The 25,157-nt window shown below is 43.7% G+C and overlaps 2 protein-coding genes across 2 annotated transcripts in view; both read right to left on the bottom strand.

Annotated features, from left to right (window-relative positions):
* Positions 1 to 2,518: 2,518 nt before the first annotated feature.
* LOC100194635 (eukaryotic translation initiation factor 4E binding protein 3-2) lies at positions 2,519 to 16,270 on the bottom strand. Its single transcript, NM_001139720.1, is given in 3 exon segments — positions 2,519 to 3,117; positions 5,446 to 5,619; positions 15,902 to 16,270. Coding segments are annotated over 3 exon segments (336 nt in total). The 5' UTR covers positions 16,035 to 16,270; the 3' UTR covers positions 2,519 to 3,088.
* Positions 16,271 to 18,887: 2,617 nt separating this feature from the next.
* Positions 18,888 to 25,157, bottom strand: part of LOC106604312 (ankyrin repeat and KH domain-containing protein 1-like) — a 90,976-nt gene continuing 84,706 nt past the window's right edge. The window contains 5 exon segments of the mRNA XM_045717934.1: positions 18,888 to 19,567; positions 19,684 to 19,848; positions 21,434 to 21,618; positions 23,240 to 23,485; positions 23,663 to 24,074. Coding sequence (XP_045573890.1) covers positions 19,517 to 19,567; positions 19,684 to 19,848; positions 21,434 to 21,618; positions 23,240 to 23,485; positions 23,663 to 24,074 — 1,059 coding nt within the window. The 3' untranslated portion in view covers positions 18,888 to 19,516.

Below are 25,157 nucleotides of genomic sequence, written 5' to 3'. Positions count from 1 at the left end.
CCAAGACTATTAGCTAGGTTCCCATCCAAACATGCACTCGCAAATACAGCGCAGGTATTATTGTGGACAAAAGAGCAAGATTATTTTTAATTGTCAAACAGCTGCCAAGCATAGATGATCATGTCACCAGAATAAGACCCTCGATATTTATTGAAAAGATCAAACTCATCACCGTGCACTTTCACCTCTTTGTGAAGTTGAAAACGCATTTCATATGTAACCTGTGAACTGCGTGGTTTCCCAAGTCGTAGTGGTTCAACCACACAATATTATCGCGTGACGCCAATTTACATCAATATTTCTGCATAAGAGTTTCCACCGCCATTCTTGCATAATTCATTTTTGCAGACAAAAAGTATACCGTATTTTGTGTTGTCTGAATTTGGAAATTTTACCGACAGATTTGCTGTTTCCATCATGCCTGTTGTGTTTTTAATTTTTTTATAAAGAAGGCTTGATGGAAACATGGTTCTAGATGGATATGCTGATTAGACTAGGGGAATGCTGATTAGACTAGGGGAATGCTGATTAGACTAAGGTAATGCTGATTAGACTAGGTAATGCTGATTAGACTAGTGTAATGCTGATTAGACTAGGGTAATGCTGATTATACTAAGGTAATGCTGAGGGCACATAGTGGAGACAGCTACAGTGGGGGGAAAAAAAGCATTTGATCCCCTGCTGACTTTGTATGTTTGCCCACTGACAAAGAAAGGATCAGTCTATAATGTTAATGATGTTTATTTGAACAGTGAGAGACAGAATAACAAAAATATCCAGAAAAACGCATGTCAAAAATGTTATAAATTGATATGCATTTTAATGAGGGAAATAAGTATTTGACCCCCTCTCAATCAGAAATATTTCTGGCTCCCAGGTGTCTTTTATACAGGTAACGAGCTGAGATTAGGAGCACACTCATAAAGGGAGTGCTCCTAACCGCAGCTTGTTACCTGTAAAAATGACACCTGTCCACAGAAGCAATCAATCAGATTCCAAACTCTCCACCATAGCCAAGACCAAAGAGCTCTCCAAGGATGTCAGGGACAAGATTGTAGACCTACACAAGGCTGGAATGGGCTACAAGACCATCGCCAAGCAGCTTGGTGAGAAGGTGACAACATTTGGTGCGATTATTCGCAAATGGAAGAGAACACAAAAGAACTGTGAATATCCCTCGGCCTGGGGCTCCATGCAAGATCTCACCTCGTGGAGTTGCAATGATCATGAGAATGGTGAGGAATCAGCCCAGAACTACACGGGAGGATCTTGTCAATGATCTCAAGGCAGCTGGGACCATAGTCACCAAGAGAACAATTGGTAACACACTACGCCGTGAAGGACTGAAATCCTGCAGCGCCCACAAGGTCCCCCTGCTCAAGAATACATATACATGCCCGTCTGAAGTTTGCCAATGAACATCTGAATGATTCAGAGGACAACTGGTGAAACTGTTGTGGTCAGATGAGACCAAAATGGAGCTCTTTGGCATCAACTCAACTCGCCGTGTTTGGAGGAGGAGGACTGCTGCCTATGACCCCAAGAACAACATCCCCACCGTCAAACATGGAGGTGGAAACATTATGCTTTGGGGGTGTTTTTCTGCTAAGGGGACAGGACAACTTCACCGCATCAAAGGGACGATGGACGGGGCCATGTACCGTCGTCAAATCTTGGGTGAGAACCTCCTTCCCTCAGCCAGGGCATTGAAAATGGGTCGTGGATGGGTATTCCAGCATGACAATGAGCCAAAACACACAGCCAAGGCAACAAAGGAGTGGTTCAAGAAGAAGCACATTAAGGTCCTGGAGTGGCCTAGCCAGTCTCCAGACCTTAATCCCATAGAAAATCTGTGGAGGGAGCTGAAGGTTTGAGTTGCCAAATGTCAGCCTCGAAACCTTAAAAGAGAAGCGGGACAAAATCCCTCCTGAGATGTGTGCAAACCTGGTGGCCAACTACAAGAAACATCTGACCTCTGTGATTGCCAACAAGGGTTTTGCCACCAAGTACTAAGTCATGTTTTGCAGAGGGGTCAAATACTTATTTCCCTCATTAAAATGGAAATCAATTTATAACATTTTTTGACATGCGTTTTTCTGGATTTTTTTGTTGTTATTCTGTCTCTCACTGTTCAAATAAACCTACCATTAAAATTATAGACTGATCATTTCTTTGTAAGTGGGCAAACGTACAAAATCAGCAGGGGAGCAAATTCTTTTTCCCCTCACTGTACATACATTAACCCAGTCAGAACATGCTGAGGCACCAGACTAGCAATCAGAACATGCATACCATAGTATAAGTACAGTCATGGGAGTCTTGATTTACATCTGAAAATGAAAGCCAGCCATCAGTAGCAAGTAGAGTACTCATTTCATTAAATCCTTTGATTTAAGAGAGCGAGGCAGATCATTTTGTTTTGTGTGTGTATATATTTAAAGTAATTACATGGTGAACTTGCTGTATATACACATGGCTTTCTGGACCACATGAGGAAACAAACATGACTGAACTCAAGTTTAGCTTTTATACTTATTTTTATTTTGAACTTTGATACATTTCAGTTCCTCCTCCACAGGTAGACGCATGGAAGAGCCTGTCCAACAGTCACCCCAACCTCTGACCTTTAACCTTATGCCAGGGTCAGACATGGTGACCCCTCATAGGCCCAGCAGCCCCTCCAAAATCAAGCAGCAACTCTGCCGTCTTGACCAATCCCGCCGTCCCTGTAGGTTTCATGTAAAATCTCGTACATCTCTCCTTTTAAAAAATACAAAGTACCGTACTCTTATGTACAAATCAAAAACCAACAAACACAAATGTATTGCTTCTTCCAACCTTGCAGCTCAGACACTAATCTTGCAACCATTGACGTTCTCCGCTTAATACACTGGTTCTAAAAAAAAATTCTAACACGGGGATCAACATATCCCCATTCTCTTTTTGTTTTGGGGGTTTCCTCAACAAAAAGTTTTTAAAAAAGGAAGTTGAAGAAGGTGAATGTGACGCATGCTGGTAGTAAAGGACCAATCAGACGTCAGAACAGAAGATAAAACAGTTCTCTCCACAGGAGGCAATGAGCTGCTGCTCAGATGTCCATTTCAAACTGGCTGTCATCTACAGAGGGAGAGAGACAAAAGGAGAGAGCAGGGAGAGAGAGAAAGAGGGTGGGGAAGAGAAGAGAGAGACATTAACAAATCCGTCATTACTTGTATCAGTCCACTAAGTCCTAACCACACCCATAATAATGGATTGACGGGGAGCGTGACAGTGTTGTGTTCATCCTTCTTACAAATGTGTTTTTGTCAACTCCAGACAGGCGAGACAACAAATCTCCCAGAGCAGACACACAATCACCTCACCCTTCTGTTTGTTTCTGTCTGGGGGAGAGAAAAGAGGTCATCTTTAATCTCCATCATATTTAGCCTCACAGAGAGAGGAGGGACAGAGGAGGAGAGCGGAGGGAGAAAGGGGGAGAGATGGACAGAAAGAGGGGTCAGAGGATGGTGTGCCTTCTCCCCACAAAAACAGTCATCTCGTGACCAATAGAAGCAGCTAAAACTCAGACCACTCCATCTCTACTGTTTATCTCGTATCCATGTGCTGACCTGACCTCAACACACTCAGATAACCAACCTGACACAGTCTGCAACTAGCCCACAACATAGTAGTGTGTCGTCAGCTGTAAAACAGAACCGTGCCCTAGGACAACAGATAGCCAGCTGATACCTAGAGATATCTACAGTCAAGAACCAGATAAGATACACACTGATATAAACAGATAGCTGCAGAGCTTTTGGTAGGACAACATTACAATGTTCTATGGGTAATTCCACAGAGATGGACTTACGCTGAGACTCAGATTTTTCACTTAAAATGTACGCCAAACCAAAACATTTAACAAACCAGAACATTTTACCAAAACAGATTTACTGGAACAACTGTGCAGATGCAAAGTTTGGTAACAGAGATCTGGTAAAAATATTTAAATATCTGCTCTGAATTAAGATTCAATAATGTCTGCAGAAATAAGTGTCAGTTAGGCCATGACACATTGAGTTTGAAAAATTATATATATTTTAATTATTGAACTACAGTAAGTGAAATGGATTTAAACCCAGTAACAGAATTACATCATAAATCCCTGATCTGTACTACACAATTATGGATATGAATGTCATTCTATTCATGGTGATGTATCCTAAATAGGTCCACAAAAAGGTAGAAATACGCACTATCCTCCTTTGCATATTTGGGTATTATTCTACACACCGACTTATTTTAAATGAGCTCTGCCCCCAAACAAGACCATATCTGAACTATACTACTTCTCCGTTACCGTACTCTACTGTCCAAATTCGTGAACCCAACTGTTCTCTGTGACTACTATAATTTCCCCATTGTAACCAATTCAATTGCAGAAATTCCATTTACTGATTTGGTAACGGAATTTCAAGTTTTAAATCACTCTATAACTCAAACAAAATGTGATATCTGTAAAAACACTAACTAATTGATAGTTCAGAGAAGTAACAAGTGAAGGTAGACCTGTCATTATCCTCCCTTATGAGGGAGAGAAATTAGAAAATACCTTGAAGATGTGGGTTTTTGGTAATGGAATTTCAAAGCACAAGGCAAAGTCTCAAACTTACAACAGGCAGAAAAAATGATCCAAAACGAAATAGAAGTGTTGATATTAGTTGGCCGAGGTCTTTACGTCAACATTGTGTTTATAGGCATTTATAATATCTTAAGACTTTAATGGTAGATGTTTTCTAAGACCTCTTGTCCATCTGTTTTAGGATGGACAGTTTAAGACAAAATGTTTATTTGCCTTAATAACAAAAATAAAGACCCAGCTTTCATTTGACATACTCCTATGAACTTCACATGTTGGGGCTCATGGCTCCTTTACCTAATGTGAATAGGCTACTTCTAGGAAGGAAGCCTTGTTCTATAGTAAATGAACAGGGCCCAGGACTTGGAAGGCTAGGTCCTGACTGACTACTATTACATAGGCTTATTACGTCACTTTGGGTCCAAGGCTGCAGTGGCCTCGCGTCACAGTACTGTCAAGGGGTTAAGACCTAGTAACGTTCCACATACACTCAACACAGACAGGAATAACAGAAGGTGATAATGCCTGTAAAAATGCTGCTCTGGTCTTCTACTCCCCCTCATCCACTTCTTAAAACACTAGGTTCCATGAAGACATGGAATGGACATAAAGGTAGGTGCATGTCAACATGATCATATAGGTGGTTGAATGGACATAAAGCTAGGGTAGAGCTAGCAGGTTATACCAGTGTGTACCTACCATGTCCCCTTTGGCCTCCTCTGTGTGTACATGTTCATATGCACGTTTATGTCAGTGTGCACATCTGTACAGAGTCTGTGCATACACAGTACGCATGTCTAGTGTGTCAGGTGTGTGCGTATTCCTACCTCCCAGGTCCTTCTCCTCCTCCTCCTCCTCTTTAAGTTCCTGTAGTTTGCCCAGAGGGTGGAGAGCGGGCACCGTCACCCCAGGGATCTGGGGCAGGCAGCATGGAGGTGTACGGGCAATGGGAGAGTTCCGACAGTCCAGGAGGAACTTCCTGTCGTAGATGATGCGTGTTCCTGTCGGGGGGGGAGGGATGATGTGTTAGCTTGGTGGTGCAGACTCAGGGGCCTTTCAGAACACACACACACACATTAGATCATGTGACACTTAAAGTCCACCTGTGTGCAATCTAACTAATTATGTGACTTCTGAAGGTAATTGGTTGCACCAGATCTTATTTAGGGGCTTCATAGCAAAGGGGATGAATACATATGCACGCACCACTTTTACATTTTGAATTTTTTTATCCAAAGAGGAGTGGGACAAAATCCCTCCTGAGATGTGTGCAAACCTGGTGGCAACTACAAGAAACGTCTGACCTCTGTGATTGCCAGCAAGGGTTTTGCCACCAAGTACTAAGTCATGTTTTGCAGAGGGGTCAAATACTTATTTCCCTTATTAAAATGCAAATCATTTTATAACATTTTTGACATGCGTTTTTCTGGATTTTTTTGTTGTTATTCTGTCTCTCACTGTTCAAATAAACCTACCATTAAAATGATAAATGATCATTTCTTTGTCAGTGGGCAAACTTACAAAATCAGCAGGGGATCAAATACTTTTTCCCCCTCACTGTTTTACAGTTTTTAGTGTCCCGTTGGTAGGATAGTCTTAATCGTAGATCGTCCAGTTTGTTTTCCAATGTTTGCATTATTGGCTAACGTGCAGAGGTTAGTGGTGGTTTACCTACTTGTCAACGAATTCTTACAAGGCACCCGCCCTCCTCCCGCTTTTCTTCAAACAGATGACAGACGATTTGAGCCTTGGCTCGACAAAGCAATATCCCCTTCGCGTCAGACTCATTAAAGAAAAAAACTCTGTCCAGTTTGAGGTGAGTAGTTCTGATGTCCAGAAGATCTTTTTGGTCATAAGAGAAGGTAGCAGCAACATTATGTACAAAATGAGTAACAGTTGAAGTGGGAAGTTTACATATACTCAGGTTTGAGTCATTAAAACTCTTGTCAACCACTTCAAAAAGTTCTTGTTAACAAACTATAGTTTTGGCAAGTCGGTTTTCCAACAATTGTTTACAGACAGATTATTTCACTGTATCACAATTCCAGTGCGTCAGAAGTTTACATACACTAAGTCGACTGTGCCTTTAAACAGCTCGGAAAATTCCAGAAATGTACGTCATGGCTTTAGAAGCTTCTGATAGGCTAATTGACATCAATTGAGTCAATTGGAGGTGTACCTGTGGATGTATTTGAAGGCCAACCTTCAAACTCAGTGCCGCTTTGCTTGACATCATGGGAAAGAAAAAAATCAAGAAAAAAAAAAATTCAGCCAAGACCTCAGAAACCAAAAATTGTAGACCTCCACAAGTCTGGTTCATCCTTGGGAGCAATTTCCAAATGCCTGAAGGTACCACGTTCATCTGTACAAACAATAGTACGCAAGTATAAACACCATGGGACCACACAGCAGTCATATCGCTCAGGAAGGAGACGCATTCTGTCTGCTAAAGATGAACGTACTTTGGTGCGAAAAGTGCAAATCAATCCCAGAACAGCAAAGGACCTTGTGAAGATGCTGGAGGAAACCAGTACAAAAGTATCTCTATCCACAGTAAAACGTCTCCTATAAATCGACATAACATGAAGCCTCTCAGCAAGGAAGAAGCCACTGCTCCAAAACCGCCATAAAAAGCCAGACTACAGTCTGCAACTGCACATGGGGGGTTGGCGCCCCCCTTGGGTTGTGCCGGGGCGGAGATCTTTGTGGGCTATACTCGGCCTTGTCTCGAGATGGTAGGTTGGAGACATCCCTCCAGTGGTGTGGGGGCTGTGCTTTGGCAAAGTGGGTGGGGTTATATCCTACCTGTTTGGCCCTGTCCGGGGGTTTCATCGGATGGGGCCACAGTGTCTCCTGACCCCTCCTGTCTCAGCCTCCAGTATTTATGCTGCAGTAGTTTATGTGTCGGGGGGCTAGGGTCAGTCTGTTACATCTGGAGTATTTCTCGTGTCTTTTCCGGTGTCCTGTGTGAATTTAAATATGCTCTAATTCATTCATTCTTTCTTTCTTTCTCTCTCGGAGGACCTGAGCCCTAGGACCATGCCTCAGGACTACCTGACCTGATGACTCCTTGCTGTCCCCAGTTCACCTGGCCGTGCTGCTGCTCCAGTTCCAACTGTTCTGCCTGCGGCTATGGACCCCTGACTTGTTCACCGGACGTGCTACCTGTCCCAGACCTGCTGTTTTCAACTCTCTAGAGACAGCAGGAGCGGTAGAGATACTCTCAAAGATCAGCTATGAAAAAGCCAACAGACACTCTTGTGTTACTGACTTGTTGCACCCTCGACAACTACTATTATTATTATTATTATTATTATTATTATTATTATTATTATTATTAGACCATGCTAGTCATTTATGAACATTTGAACATCTTGGCCATGTGCTGTTATAATCTCCACCCGGCACAGCCAGAAGAGGACTGGCCACCCCTCATAGCCTGGTTCCTCTTAGGTTTCTTCCTAGGTTTTGGCCTTTCTAGGGAGTTTTTCCTAGCCACCGTGCTTCTACACCTGCATTGCTTGCTGTTTGGGGTTTTAGGCTGGGTTTCTGTACAGCACTTTGAGATATCAGCTGATGTAAGAAGGGCTATATAAATACATTTGATTTGACAAAGATCATACTTTTTGGAGAAATGTCCTCTGGTCTGAGAAGGATGGCAGCATCATGGGGGTGGCAGCATCATATTGTGGGGGTGCTTTGCTGCAGGAGGGACTGGTGCACATCATGGAGGTAGGAAAATTACGTGGATATATTGAAGCAACATCTCAAGACATCAGTCAGGAAGTTAAAGCTTGGTCACAAATGGGTCTTCCAAATGGAAGCATACCTAGCATACTTCCAAAGTTGTGGCAAAATGGCTTAAGGACAACAAAGTCAAGGTGTTGGAGTGGCCATCACAAAGCCCTGACCTCAATCCTATAGAAAATTTGTGGGCAGAACTGAAAAAGCATGTGCGCTCAAGGAGGCCTACAAACCTGACTCAGTTACACCAGCTCTGTCAGGAGGAATGGGTCAAAATTCACCCAACTAATTGAGTATGTAAACTTCTGACCCACTGGGAATGTGATGAAAGAAATAAAAGCTGAAATAAATTACTCTACTATTGTTCTGACATTTCACAATCTTAAAATAAAGTGGTGATCCTAACTGACCTAAGACAGGGAATTTTTACTAGGATTAAATGTCAGGAATTGTGAAAAACTGAGTTTAAATGTATTTGGCTAAGGTGTATGTAAACTTCCAACTTCAACTGTAAAAACAACGCGGAATATTAAAATAAATAGCACAGTTGGTTAGCAGTCGGTAAATGTCAGTCTTCCCCTCCAGCGCCATTATAGCCAGTCAGGCCCTATTGGTCATCCCCTCCAGCGCCATTATAGCCAGTCAGGCCCTATTGGTCAGGTGCTCCAGCGCCATTATAGCCAGTCAGGCCCTATTGGTCATCCCCTCCAGCGCCATTATAGCCAGTCAGGCCCTATTGGTCATCCCCTCCAGCGCCATTATAGCCAGTCAGGCCCTATTGGTCAGGTGCTCCAGCGCCATTATAACCAGTCAGGCCCTATTGGTCAGGTGCTCCAGCGCCATTATAGCCAGTCAGGCCCTATTGGTCAGGTGCTCCAGCGCCATTATAACCAGTCAGGCCCTATTGGTCAGGTGCTCCAGCGCCATTATAGCCAGTCAGGCCCTATTGGTCAGGTGCTCCAGCGCCATTATAGCCAGTCAGGCCCTATTGGTCAGGTGCTCCAGCGCCATTATAGCCAGTCAGGCCCTATTGGTCAGGTGCTCCAGCGCCATAATAGCCAGTCAGGCCCTATTGGTCAGGTGCTCCAGCGCCATTATAGCCAGTCAGGCCCTATTGGTCAGGTGCTCCAGCGCCATTATAGCCAGTCAGGCCCTATTGGTCAGGTGCTCCAGCGCCATTATAGCCAGTCAGGCCCTATTGGTCAGGTGCTCCAGCGCCATTATAGCCAGTCAGGCCCTATTGGTCAGGTGCTCCAGCGCCATAATAGCCAGTCAGGCCCTATTGGTCAGGTGCTCCAGCGCCATTATAGCCAGTCAGGCCCTATTGGTCAGGTGCTCCAGCGCCATTATAGCCAGTCAGGCCCTATTGGTCAGGTGCTCCAGCGCCATTATAGCCAGTCAGGCCCTATTGGTCAGGTGCTCCAGCGCCATTATAGCCAGTCAGGCCCTATTGGTCAGGTGCTCCAGCGCCATTATAGCCAGTCAGGCCCCATTGGTCAGGTGCTCCAGCGCCATTATAGCCAGTCAGGCCCTATTGGTCAGGTGCTCCAGCGCCATTATAGCCAGTCAGGCCCTATTGGTCAGGTGCTCCAGCGCCATTATAGCCAGTCAGGCCCTATTGGTCAGGTGCATGCAATACATAAATGAGTCACGAAGAGAGCACGGGTTGAGGGAATGGTTTTCCTCAACAAATTAGGGATTTGGGCAAAATGTTCAGCAACACGGACAGCGCGATAAACACTGTTCTTTTGATGTTGAGGTGGTCGCTGTAGCAGGGTAAGAGAACGACAACGGTTGCTAGTTACAGTCACTGTCAATTTGTTTTTTAACACAGCGCAGCAAGTCTGAGGCTCAGTGCATATAGTTGATTTGATTAAAACACAGGATGTGTCAATATATGTAAAATAAATGTTGACCAATCGATTGGTCTGAAAAACAGACCACATTCGGTCGACCAATATTTTTATTTTAGTCAGGGACATCCCTAAAACTGACTCATGTACCATAACATCTATTGGAGAGATTAGTTATAAACTCAACCATATTATTCAGTGTACAAAAATGTATGATTCAGTTCCCGATTTATCCAATATGCTCCTTGAAAACCAGCCATGAATCTTTTGATGTCAAAACTGCACAAATACAAGAGTGTATCTGGAAGAAACTGGGACTGCACCCCTCCCTGGCCTTAGGGTCAGGGCTGTTGGATGCATGCCAAACACACATACGGTTTTCAGCCCAAGGAGAAGAGAGGGAGGAGGAGGGAGGGAGGGGAGAAGAGGGGTCATCAGTTGGCCATTGTGAGTCAGGGAAGAGAGGAAAACTGGAGGATACAGAGGAGAGGTTGTGGGTTGGCAGTAGTGAGCCAGTTCTAGGAAAGTGGAGAACATAAACAAGTTCTCCTAGAACCAGGAAGTGGTGACAGGAGGCAGACCAGAAATATGTGGTCACCACCAAACATACCGAGCACTCTGGGTCGCCTGCACCGGGCACTCTGTGTCGCACTATGTAGTACGCTACAGAGCTGTTCTGTAGTCACCAGCAGAGTTTTCCCTACATTATGTTTGCTTAGGTGGGTTGACGAGGCCTCCTGTGGCGATACCCCATTCCTGAGGTTGCCTGGTTGAGTGGAGGTTATGTTGAGTCAAACCAGATGTCATCTCCTCCTCAACAGGCCTAGACCATTAGGAATACAGTATGTAAAAGGAAACTTGACATGCCACTCCATACAAAGTTTGTCTGCATGTTTCACTTTGCATGTCTACAGTAGAGACTGTTTGGTAAACTAGGCTCCGACAGGTCGCTGACAGACTGATGACATCCCTGAATTGCAACATAACATTGATAAACAGCCGTTCCAGATATTATATCATACTGAATATCATGCTGATGAACTGAAGTTTCACCTGAACCACTGTATCGATCATAGATTTAAAAAAAAACCTCACTAGCAGGCTGACTGACAGAACATTTGATAAACAGTCATTAGATATGAATCATCCAATGTTGTGGTGTCTACTAGTGAAGTCTGCCCTGGACAGGGTTACACGGAGAGGACAGGGAGTGCTGCCGTGCAGTATTTAGTATTAGCAGTGGTGTAAAGTAATTAAGTAAAAATACTTTAAAGTACTACTTAATTTGTGGCATCTGTACTTTAATTTTAATATTTTACTTCACTACATTCCTAAAAACAATTATGTACTTTCTATTAAGTTATCTTTACTTTTACTCAAGTATGAAACACATTATCGCTTTTGGCAAGTGGCCGATCAGAGTACTATGGGCTTAGGCGCGTGCCCGAGTCGACCGAATGCTTTATTTTCTTTAGTCTGTTTACCTAAACGCAGATTCCCAGTCGGAATATTATCGCTTTTTTATGAGAAAAATTGCATAAAAATTGATTTTAAACAGCGGTTGACATGCTTCGAAGTACGGTAATGGAAAATTTAGAATTTTTTTGTCACGAATTGCGCCATGCTCGTCACCCTTATTTACCCTTTCGGATAGTGTCTTGAACGCACGAACAAAACGCCGCTGTTTGGATATAACTATGGATTATTTTGGACCAAACCAACATTTGTTATTGAAGTAGAAGTCCTGGGAGTGCATTCTGACGAAGACAGCAAAGGTAATAACATTTTTCTTATAGTAAATCTGACTTTGATGAGTGCTAAACTTGCTGGGTGTCTAAATAGCTAGCCCTGTGATGCCGGGCTATCTACTGAGAATATTGCAAAATGTGCTTCCACCGAAAAGCCATTTTAAAACACAAAAAACAAAACCACAGCTAAATGCAGCACTAACCTTTGATGATCTTCATCAGATGACACGCCTAGGACATTATGTTATACAATACATGCATGTTTTGTTCAATCAAGTTCATATTTATATAAAAAAAACAGCTTTTTACATTAGCATGTGACGTTCAGAACTAGCTTTCCCACCAAACACTTCCGGTGAATTTACTAAATTACTCACGATAAACGTTCACAAAAAACATAACAATTATTTTAAGAATTATAGATACAGAACTCCTTTATGCAATCGAGGTGTCCGATTTTAAAATAGCTTTTCGGTGAAAGCACATTTTGCAATATTCTGAGTAGATAGCTCGCCATCACAGGCTAGCTATTTTGACACCCACCAAGTTCGACCCTCACCAAACTCAGATTTACTATAAGAAAAATTGGATTACCTTTGCTGTTCTTCGTCAGAATGCACTCCCAGGACTACTACTTCAATAACAAATGTTGGTTTGGTTCAAAATAATCCATAGTTATATCCAAATAGCGGTGTTTTGTTTGTGTGTTCAAGACACTATCCAAAGGGTGACGAAGGGTTACGTGCCCGATGCATTTCGTGACAAACTTTCTAAATATTCCATTACCGTACTTCGAAGCATGTCAACCGCTGTTTAAAATCAATTTTTATGCAATTTCTCGTAAAAAAAGCGATAATATTCCGACCGGGAGTCGTTGTTTTCGTTCAAAGACGAAAGAATAAAAACATGGTGTCGCCTCGTGCACGCGCCTCCAGTCTCGGTTCTCTGATCGACCACTTACCAAATGCGCTAGTGTTTTTCAGCCAGGGCCCGCAAAGACATCATTCAGCTTTTTGCCGCCTTCTGAGAGCCTATGGGAGCCATAGGAAGTGTCACGTTACAGCAGAGATCCTCAGTTTTGGATAGAGATGATCAAGAAGGCCAAGAAATGGTCAGAGAGGGCGCTTCCTGTTTGGAATCTTCTCAGGTTTTGGCCTGCCAAATGAGTTCTGTTATACTCACAGACACCATTCAAACAGTTTTAGAAACTTTGGAGTGTTTTCTATCCAAAGCTAATAATGATATGCATATTCTAGTTTCTGGGCAGGAGTAATAATCAGATTAAAATCGGGTACGTTTTTTATCCGGCCGTGAAAAATACTGCCCCCTATCCCAAACAGGTTAACATGAAACCTAGCCCATCCCATGTAATGCTACGCTCTGTCAGTGGCAATGGGATAACACACACCCACCCTCCCCTCATCACATTACAGCAGGGAGAGACTGGCCGGGGGACCGGAGCAGTCTCTCCACACCATGTGTATGCTTGTTGTGCTCACATCAGCAGTTAGTTGCAGAACATTAACTTCTGGTTATAGAAGTCATGTAAAACTGCTCTAGGCCATCTGTTATTATTTAACTTGGCAAGTCAGTTAACAAATTCTTATTTACAATGACGGCCTACCCCAGCCAAAACCGGACGACGCTGGGCCAATTGTGCGCCGCCCTATGGGACTCCCAATCATGGCCGGTTGTGATACAGCCTGGAATCAAACCAGGGTCTGTAGTGACGCCTCTGGCACTGAGATGCAGTGCATTAAACCACTGCGCCACTCGGGAGCCCCTGGTGTAAGGCATCAATGAAGAATCACCATAAGCACTGTAATGACAGTAACAGAGCTGTTATAGATAGCTATGTTATAACTACTCCTTAAAGCTCATAACGAATTTGTTCTGGCCTGGTCATGCCTTCCACGACACAAAAGTACCATGAAGGATCCATAGAGGACCTGAAACCCCACTGCTTTCTGCAGTCAGCCAAATCGCACATTCCACCACTCCCTCGCGCCCTCCCACGTGTCCTCACTTCAACAATTCTTAGAAAGGCCTCTCGTTGCAGTCCATTTATGCTTCCCAATCCCTCCCCCTCTCACACTTTCCTCTCTCTCTAATTCAAAGGGCTTTATTGTCATGGGAAACATATGTTTACATTGCCAAAGCAAGTTAAATAGATAAAAGTTAAATACACAAGAGAAAATGAACAGTAAACTACACTCAGTAAACAAAAGTTCCAAAGGAATTGAGACATTACAAATGTCATTGTGTGACAGTGATGTAACGATGTACAAATGTTTAAAGTACAAAAGGGAAAATAAATAAACATAAAAATGGGTTGTATTTATAATGGTGTTTGTTCTTTACTGTTTGACTTTTTCTTGTGGCAGCAGGTCACACATCTTGCTGCTGTGATGGCACACTGTGGTATTTCACCCAGTAGTTATGGAAATTGTGGGCAGTGTGCACATAGCCTGTCTTCTCTTGAGAGCCAGGTCTGCATACGGCGGCCTCTTTCAATAGCAAGGCTATGCTCACTGAGCCTGTACATTGTCAAAGCTTCCCTTAAGTTTGGGTCAGTCAGTGGTCAGGTATTCTGCAATGCTGTACTTTCTGTTTAGGGACAAATAACATTCTAGTTTGGAAAGAATAAACAAAAAAAACGATGTGTCAAGTAATAATTTTTGTTTTCTCATGATTTGGTTGGGTCTAATTGTGTTGCTGTCCTGGGGCTCTGTGGGGTTGTGTTTGTGAACAGAGCCCCAGGACCAGCTTATTTAGGGGACTCTTCTCCAGGTTCATCTCTCTGTAGGTGATGGCTTTGTTATGGAAGGTTTGGGAATCGCTTCCTTTTGGCTGTTTGTAGAATTTAACAGCTCTTCTGTATTTTTCCGGCGTACCCTCTCACTCGGCTAGAACATAATGTTCCTACAGTATTCCTGAAATGCACCAGGGAAGCTGTGGTGGTGCCCAGAGGGCGTCTCCCTCTCTCCTCCCCAATCATCACCCTGAATCTGGCCAGCCCACCAATAGGTCATAGGTTAAGAGGAGCTTGTTGTCCACCAGTCGGCTTTTCCGCTCCATAATGTGGCATGTTTTCAACTGACAAAACAGCAGATCTCAACTGACAAAACATAGTTTTATGTAAGCTAAAACTACATTTCGCCCCAGCAAAGTTAAATTGGCAATTGGTTCCCAACATAGCACTTTACATGAGTTTTTTTTTTATGTGAATTTCAGCAGCCAGTTCTCTCAGCGAGTTTACAGAGGTCTGAGCTGTGTAGTAAACAGAAAGTTTCTTATCCCACCTTCATACTGCTCTGCACAGACTGCACGTAAACAGCAGCCATGCAGTTGAACACGTGATCCCCGTTATTTTCCACATCACTTAACTCATTTTCGTCTATCAATAATAATATTGCCGTAACATTACGGGAAGAGTCAGGTCCCGTATTAAAATGACTGGATGCAATAATATAAAACACATTTTTTAAAGATGCATTGAATGAAGTTGCAGTTGCATTTAAAATATCACATAGTATACCGTACGCAATTTCCAACAAACACAGTACGCTGCAAGTCAGTCAGACAGAAACGAACCTAGTTTTAGCGAGCTAACGAGCACGTGTCACATTAGCGCATGTATTATATCCGAGCCGAATAAACGGGAGTCACAAGACAGTGAGGGTTAAGTAACGTTGATGAGAGGTTGCAAGATTTGGGGAAGTAATGTACGTTTCAATACAGCTATATTTAACTTGTTATTTCCTTGGACAACCTTCGTCAAGTACCTCGCTAGTTTAGTTCCCCTTTTCCCAGAATATAAACGTTAGTTTTCTATATAACATGTTTTGCTGGCTAACCTTAGCTAAACTACCACTGGTACAAAACGTGTTGTGCGTGTTACACGGTTGATCGTAAACATCCGGGCCAGGTGCTCTTACCTCCGGGCGTTGTGGAGAAGAGAGTACCCCCGGGAGTCTGACTGTAGCAGTCCGGGAGCTGAGACCAGTCTTTCAGGGTGAGAACCCGGGTAGGGATTGGGCAACTCTTCGCCTCCTGAGCGTTGGTCGTCATCCTGGGTTTATTTGGCGTCTTCTGATCAACCGCAGACAGATGCTTAGTGTGAAGATCGGTTGATCTTGCAAATTGGATTGTTTACCAACGTTTACCAAACAACAAGTAATTTGCTAACAAGATAAAGAACAAAACCTTGGCTACAGTAGTTCGTTTTAACTAACAAAATAAAAGACGGAATCGACTGCAGAGCTGTTCAGGGCGGACGGTTTTGTTGCCAGATAAGTGGAGCTGTCAGCTCAGCAACAACCGCAGCATGAGAGAACGAACTGCCTATTGAACATGTTAGCGTGCATTTAACAACTATCAGGGTGACTCCGGTCATGTGACGTGTTGTGATCGCTACAGCCATATATTATACATACAAAGGCACCAGCCGAACCTGATCTCCACGAAGGGCGACTGGTTGGTCAATCAAATATTAGCTCCGCCTGTGAAGGGTGGAGCTGTCCAAAACGGGAGTGACATGGTCATTTCGATCCGGAAGTAATCTAGTGGATCTAATCTGAAGCGATGGTGTCGAACAGAAAGCAACACTGACCAGAAACAAGTCCCAACTTGTTTCACTTGACAACAATGGCAAAGCAAATACATTATTCAGCAGAAACACCACCAAGACTCCAAATACAATAAATTCCATCAAAAAAGAGAATCAACTGATCTACATAAATTCACCACATTCTGATAATGTACCTACCTGGACGTCACTAAATGGATCTTTCTGTGTATTGATTTCCATTTCCATGTGATGTGTACACAGGCTAGATATATAATACAGGTCATGGGTACAGGGAGTGTGCTAGTGTATGACGTTTCATTTTTAATTGACACGAATTTCTCCCAAATTTCGTGGTATCCAATACAAAGTGTAATCTAGAATTGGCTTCCTATTTCGCAACAAAGCATCCTTCACTCATGCTGCCAAACATACCCTCGTAAAACTGACCATCCTACCGATCCTCGACGATGTCATTTACAAAATAGCCTCCAATACCCTACTGAATAAATTGGATGCAGTCTATCACAGTGCCATCCGTTTTGTCACCAAAGCCCCATATACTACCCACCACTGCGACCTGTATGCTCTCGTTGGCTGGCCCTCGCATCATACTCGTCGCCAAACCCACTGGCTCCAGGTCATCTAAAAGTCTTTGCTAGGTCAAGCCCCGCCTTTTCTCAGCTCCCTGGTCACCATAGCAGCACCCACCCGTAGCACACGCTCCAGCAGGTATATCTCACTGGTCAACCCTAAGGCCAATTCCTCCTTTGGCCGCCTTTCCTTCCAGTTCTCTGCTGCCAATGCCTGGAACGAACTACAAAAATCACTGAAGCTTCATATCTCCCTCACTAGCTTTGAGTAGCTCACAGATCACTGCACCTGTAAATAGCCCATCCAACTACCTCATCCCCATACTGTATTTATTTCTTACTCCTTGGCACCCCAGTATCTCTACTTGCACATTCATCTTCTGCACATCTATCACTCCATTGTTTAATTGGTATATTGTAATTACTTTGCCACCATGGTCTATTTATTGCCTTACCTCCCTTGCACGCACTGTATATAGACTTTTTCTACTGTATTACTGACTGTTTATTCCATGTGTAACTCTTGTTGTATGAGTCGAACTGCTTTGCTTTATCTTGGCCAGGTCGCAGTTGTAAATGAGAACTTGTTCTCAACTGGCCTACCTGGTTAAATAAAGGTGAAATAAAAAAAACTCAATGAGAAACAAGATTCTCTGGTCTGATGAAACCAAGATTGAACTCTTTGGCCTGAATGCCAACTGTCACATCTGGAGGAAACCTGGCACTATCCCAACGGTGAAGCGTGGTGGTGGCAGCATCATGCTTTGGGGATGTTTTCAGCGGCCTGGGACTAGTCAAGATCCAAGGAAAGATGAACGGAGCTAAGTACAGAGATCCTTGATGAAAACCTGCTCCAGCAGGACAATGACCCTAAGCACACAGCCAAGACAACACAGGAGTGGCCTGAACCCGATCGAACATCTCTGTAGAGACCTGAAAAGAGCTGTGCAGCAATGCTCCCCATCCAACCTGAACAGACCTGGAGAGGATCTGCAGAGAATGGGAGAAACTCCCCAAATAAAGGTGTGCCAAGCTTGTAGCGTCATACCCAAGACTCGAGGCTGTAAAGAGTCTGAATACTTACGTAAATGTGATGTTTTTTAATACATTTGCAAAAATAAAAATGACGTTTTTGCTTTGTCATGGGGTATTGTGTGGATTGATGAGGGGGAAAAAACATGAATCCATTTTAGAATAAGGCTGTAAAGTAACAGGTTCTGAATACACTAACTATTTAGCGGTCTTAAGGCTTGGGGATAGAAGCTGTTCAGGAGCCTGCTGGGCTGTCCGCACCACCCTCTGTGGCGCCATACCAAGCAGTGATGCAGCCAGTCAAGATGCTTTCAATGGTGCATTTGAGGGCCCATGCCAAATCTTTTCAACCTCCTATGGGTGAACAGGCACTGTGTGCGTGGACCATTTTAAGTCCTTACTGATTTGGACATCGATTGTGGGAGAAGTCGGAGCTCAGGGATGATAGACGTGTTTCCCCACTAGTAATCACCAGTTGGAGGGGCGTTGAAGTAGATTTTCCCCAGTCATATGTGGTAAAAACCACCTTCCCACGTGGTTATGAGCATTAGCTGTCAAATTCAGTATTTATTCAAATGTAACGCATCAGAGCCATGAGTTGAGTGTGCAGATTCTATTTTGTAAGATGACAATACATAAAATACATTGTGCTGTAACTAGTCAAGCATGCTATTCATTTTGGGGAAATGAAAACAAAGCCCTACCTACACAAACAAAGTGCACCGCCACAAGTACATTTCAATATGTTTATTGAATATTAAGGTAAATATTTCACATTAATACAGGCTACGTAAAGTAGAGCTACTATACGACGTGAAATGTACTCTCATTTTAACCCTTTTTAGTATGTAAACAAGTATACATGTATTTACCACTAAAAGATATTCTGATTTCTTTCTCTCTTTAGGTAATCATCATCCTCTAGTTGTTGGCTGAGTATCATTAGCTACGTCATCACCTTCATCAGCCCTCCCCCGAGGAGAGTGACAACTCTGTACGTGGGTGGAAGTCCTAAATCTAAGCTACACAGAGCATGGAGCCGGTTGGACAGTTTGTTCATCAGACATCAACAGGACTTTAAACAGAACTAGGGCCCAGAGTTTTCCCTCCCGAACCCACAACAGCCATCGCTGAAACGGTAGTAGATTTCTTTATTTCTTATTTTGAGTTAGGCACATTAAAGAACGGTGTCAAGATCATTTCTCTCCATTTCTCCAAACTCTGCTTTGTTCTCCGTTCTCTACTAAAGTTAACACGTTTTACAATTCTGTTGGTTTTTGTTGTCAGTTGGAAATTAAATTCATGTTTGTGGTGTATGTGTGTGTGTGTGTGCGCGTTTGATTTCTGTCGATGCCGGCCGGCTAGTTGACGTGGTTCAGGTGCACGTGAGGAGCCCAGGTACCAGGCCACACCTGAACGAGGAGGAAGAAGAAAAGTGGAACATGTGAGAGAGAAGGAGATTCCATTAGCAAAGATAACTGTGTGTGTGTGTGTGTGTGTGTGTGTGTGTTTGTAGATAAAGTCTCACCTGCTGTGGGTCGGTGTTGTCTGCGTTGTTGGGGACCACCTTGATGATGGGGCTCCATGCAGGGTCAGCAGCGTGCAGTCCGTTGAACATGCCCCCCCCCGGACTCTCCCCCATAGGGGGGTTGGGAGGCAGTATGGTCCCTCCATACATCGACATGGCCATACCCTGGACACAACCAGGTTATTATACACATCACAACCAGGTCCACTAACTACAGTATATTAACATGGTCCTACCCTGGACACAACCAGGTTATAATACACATCACAACCAGGTCCACTAACTACAGTATATTAACATGGTCCTACCCTGGACACAACCAGGTTATAATACACATCACAACCAGGTCCACTAACTACAGTATATTAACATGGTCCTACCCTGGACACAACCAGGTTATTATACACATCACAACCAGGTCCACTAACTACAGTATATTAACATGGTCCTACCCTGGACACAACCAGGTTATTATACACATCACAACCAGGTCCACTAACTACAGTATATTAACATGGTCCTACCCTGGACACAACCAGGTTATAATACACATCACAACCAGGTCCACTAACTACAGTATATTAACATGGTCCTACCCTGGACACAACCAGGTTATTATACACATCACAACCAGGTCCACTAACTACAGTATATTAACATGGTCCTACCCTGGACACAACCAGGTTATAATACACATCACAACCAGGTCCACTAACTACAGTATATTAACATGGTCCTACCCTGGACACAACCAGGTTATAATACACATCACAACCAGGTCCACTAACTACAGTATATTAACATGGTCCTACCCTGGACACAACCAGGTTATTATACACATCACAACCAGGTCCACTAACTACAGTATATTAACATGGTCCTACCCTGGACACAACCAGGTTATAATACACATCACAACCAGGTCCACTAACTACAGTATATTAACATGGTCCTACCCTGGACACAACCAGGTTATAATACACATCACAACCAGGTCCACTAACTACAGTATATTAACATGGTCCTACCCTGGAGACAACCAGGTCATTATACACATCACAACCAGGTCCACTAACTACAGTATATTAACATGGTCCTACCCTGGAAACAACCAGGTCCACTAACTACAGTATATTAACATGGTCCTACCCTGGACACAACCAGGTTATTATACACATCACAACCAGGTCCACTAACTACAGTATATTAACATGGTCCTACCCTGGAGACAACCAGGTCCACTAACTACAGTATATTAACATGGTCCTACCCTGGAACAACCAGGTCCACTAACTACAGTATATTAACATGGTCCTACCCTGGAGACAACCAGGTCCACTAACTACAGTATATTAACATGGTCCTACCCTGGAGACAACCAGGTCCACTAACTACAGTATATTAACATGGTCCTACCCTGGAGACAACCAGGTCCACTAACTACAGTATATTAACATGGTCCTACCCTGGAGACAACCTGGTCATTATGTGTGTGTCAAAACAAATACAAAATGCTCAGAATAAAACAGGTGTAGACCTTACTGTGAAATGCTTACTGACAAGCCCTTAACCAACAATACAGTTCAAGAAAGAGTTAAGAAATGTTTTACTAAATAAACAAAAACTAAAATCTAAATGAATCACAAGGTAACAAGACATATACATAACAATAACAAGGCTATATACAGGGGGTACCGGTACCGAGCCAGTGTGCAGGGGTACAGGTTAGTCCAGGTCGTTTGTGTGTTACCTTGGGGAAGTCCATGTAGTTGTTGGGGTGGTTGATGTGTTGCTGGTGGTAGTTGTTAGCGGGGTTAGAGATGCCGGTGTCGTCCTGCTCCATAGGCTGGTACTGGGAAAAGGTGTGGTCCGCCTGCAGCCCAGGGTGGATCATGTGACTGCCCATCAGGGGCTGAGACCAACCTGACATGGCTTCTAGAGGAGGAGGAGATGGGAGGTAAGAGACCGAGAGATACCGTGTGTGTGTGTGTGTGTGTGAGTGAGTGAGGGGGGGCGGTGGTGTGTGTGTGTACGCGAGGTGGGGTGTGTATATACCCATTAGCTGTTCATCAGGGTTGTAGACATTGGGGATGGAGAGACCAGTGTCATGACGTTGGCCTGTGGGTAAGGTTTATGACCCCCCCCCCCCCATAAATAGCTTTCTCTCTTCCCCTCTCTGACCCTACTGAAGGACTTGAATAGCCTGTGTTAAATATAGAGTCTGGGAACATCAAACAAATGGGGAAAAGGAACCATATTTTGGTAATAAAACCAGTTGGAAATATGCTTGGGAACGTAATGAGTATGGATTTCATTTCAGTTGTCATCTGAGACATTATGACTGATGACAGGACGACATAAACTGTACCTGAGAAAGTATACACCCTCTAGTTATCAGAGTAACATGGAATTGTTATGCAATTGAAATGTTTGATATTGAAATTGTTTGTTAGGAGATTAAATGTAATTTTAGCTTCCAAATGAGAGAATTGGGTTTTCATAAGGAAAGTGCCCTGCTTGATCAGTGGCCCACCCCTGTGAAGAGACAGGGGTTATAAACGATAAAAACATCCTTCCCCCTCTCCACTATATAAGCCTTTGATGAAAAGATAACCACAGGTTCCAGTATGTGAGGTCTGCAGCCTCTACGTTAGAAGGACACACGTCAAGTACAGAACTAAGCCAACCTCGGCGTGAGCTTTGGTGGCGAATGGTATGAACTTATTCACTACAGAAGTGATACTTCCTAGCCGTTGAGTTAGCAGCGGCCGCTGTAGACGTGGGCTAGGAAAGGACGGACGACGGATCCAGTCTAACAGACGGACGAAGATATCACCACGTATCCAACTTACCACCAGAGACATTCTTCCGAGGACAGGAAGATCTGTTGGCCAACCCGGCCAGCAGCTACGACCAATCTACCGAAGCGCAGCTCAGAGTAAATATTTATTGCATTTTCCTTTTCCAAATGGGCGGTAATTTAGAATGCATAAGATAATGTATTTACGATAGCATAGCTGCTGTTTCTTCGTTCCTAAGTCTTCCTGCTCTTTCATTCAAGCCCAACCCCCTTTCCTTTGTGGAACCTGCCATCATGTATGACATCATTTCTATTCGGTGTATTTGTAATTCTGTGTGATTAGTTTAGGTATTTAGTAAATAACTAATTAAACCCAATTTTGTATTGCTGATTCAACTTGTTAGCCAGGGTTCGTGAAGATAGCCAAGAATTTACAACTTTCATTATGAGACTGAAAATAAGATACGGGTTAATATTGACTGCTATCGATGTAAAATATGACTAAGTATTTTAAGAGTTTATTCGGAAGATAACGGCTCTATAAACTTTCTTCCGTGGTGCCCCGACTTTCTAGTTAATTACATTTACATGATTAGCTTAATCAGGTAATATTAATTACAGAGAAAGGATTTTATAGGTTAGCATGTCATATCACTTAATCCGGCATAGCCAAAGACACGATACCAGCGTGGGTTAGTAGTTGTGTGTGAACACATCAATCTGGTGTGTGTCCGTCTGGTTTGTGTGACTACTCACCCGAGGCGCTGCCGACCCCGAAGGACCATATGCCTCCCTGTCCTACAGGAGCGGTGTAGGAGGTCTGGAGGAGAGGAGGGTTGACGGTGGTCTGTCTGATCCTCGCCAGCCTCTCTGTCCCGATGGGAGGAGGCACCTTCCTGTCCTGCTGGCTGCTGCCCTGGCCCTGCTTGGACTGGTGGGGAGGGGGGGCCGCGGGGCCAGACGACGACACCTTGGAGGGAGGGGGCACCGCCTGGGACTCGCCTGGGGAGAGGAGGGGTTAAAGATTAGGGGTTTTGAGTCTAAAAGACAGTTATACAATTTAAGTGAGAGTTTTGCCTTGGTTAAATCATTTATTTTCTGTGTGCTGAATTCCTGGAAAATAATCTTTGTGGGCATTTTAGATACATTTTCACACATTTTACACATCTGTGTCAGTACCTGATGTGGCAGCGCTCCAGGGGTGAGGGGAGAAGTGCTGTCTGCTAAAGGAGGGGGTGCCCACAGCTGCTGGGCCGTGGAGATAGACTGGACTACCAGACATACTGGTAGCATAGCTGGTCAGACTCAGAGCTGTAAGACAAGGAGAGAGTTTGGGACATATAGAATGTAAGGTCAAACAAAGTCGAATATAATTTTTTTTATTACATCTAAAATGTCCCTTTCTTTTACCAATAGGACTGTTGACCATCCTCTGTGAGGCAGAGCGGTACCCAGGGGCCTTGGAGCTGTCTGGAGGAGGGGCCATCATGCCATCCATCTGTCCCATGTAGGCAGGGGGGGCAGAATACTGCTGCTCAGGAGGGGAGCGGGCAGGGAGGTGACACGCACCCCACACCTGGTTGTTACCCACCTAATAAAGAGACAAGTGGTTAGTGAGCAACTGGGCCACAGGTATGACCCGAAATTAGTAGGCACTGAAGTTTAGGTCACAACATTTTCTGCATTGAATCTTAACTGGACATAGGTAAAGTCGGGGCAGTCTCTTTGGATCTTACAAAAGGCCTTTGATACTGTGATTCATGAGGTCCTCCTATCCAAACCATTCTCCCTTAATGTGTCCACTGAAGTTATTAGTTGGATGTATTCCTATCTGACGAACAGAAGTCAAAGGGTTTGTTTGGAGAGTCAGTCTCTTTACTTTACATTGGGGTCCCACAACGGTCAATATTAGGCACCCTTCTGTTTACCTTCTATATACAGTTGAAATCGTAAGTTTACATACACCTTAGCAAAATACATTTAAACTCAGTTTTTCACAATTCCTGACATTTAATCCTAGTAAAAATTCACTGTTTTAGGTCAATTAGGATCATCACTTTATTTTAAGAATATTAAAATGTCAGAATAATAGTAGAAAGAATGATTTATTTCAGCTTTTATTTCTTTCATCACATTCCCAGTGGGTCAGAAGTTTACATACACTCAATTAGTATTTGGTAGCATTGCCTTTAAATTGTTTACCCTGGGTCAAATGTTTCGGGTAGCCTTCCACAAGCTTCCCACAATAAGTTGGGTGAATTTTGGCCCATTCCTCCTGACAGAGCTGGTGTAACTGAGTCAGGTTTGTAGGCCTCCTTGCTCGCACACGCCTTTTCAGTTCTGCCGACAAACTTTCTATGGGATTGAGGTCAGGGCTTTGTGATGGCCACTCCAATACCTTGACTTTGTTGTCCTTAAGCCATTTTGCCACAACTTTGGAAGTATGCTTGGGGTCATTGTCCATTTGGAAGACCCATTCGGCCAAGCTTTAACTTCCTGACTGATGTCTTGAGATGTTGCTTCAATATATATCCACATAATTTTCCTCCCTCAAGATGTCATCTATTTTGTGAAGTGCACCAGTCCCTCCTGCAGCAAAGCACCCCCACAGCATGATGCTGCCACCCCCGCTTCACAGTTGGGATGGTGTTCTTCAGCTTGCAAGCCTCCCTCT

Source organism: Salmo salar, chromosome ssa05 (genome assembly GCF_905237065.1).
Source record: "Salmo salar chromosome ssa05, Ssal_v3.1, whole genome shotgun sequence".
Taxonomy (NCBI): Eukaryota; Metazoa; Chordata; class Actinopteri; order Salmoniformes; family Salmonidae; genus Salmo; species Salmo salar.
The sequence above is the reverse complement of the archived record's forward strand: the minus strand, read 5'-3'. Positions and strand labels throughout refer to the sequence as shown.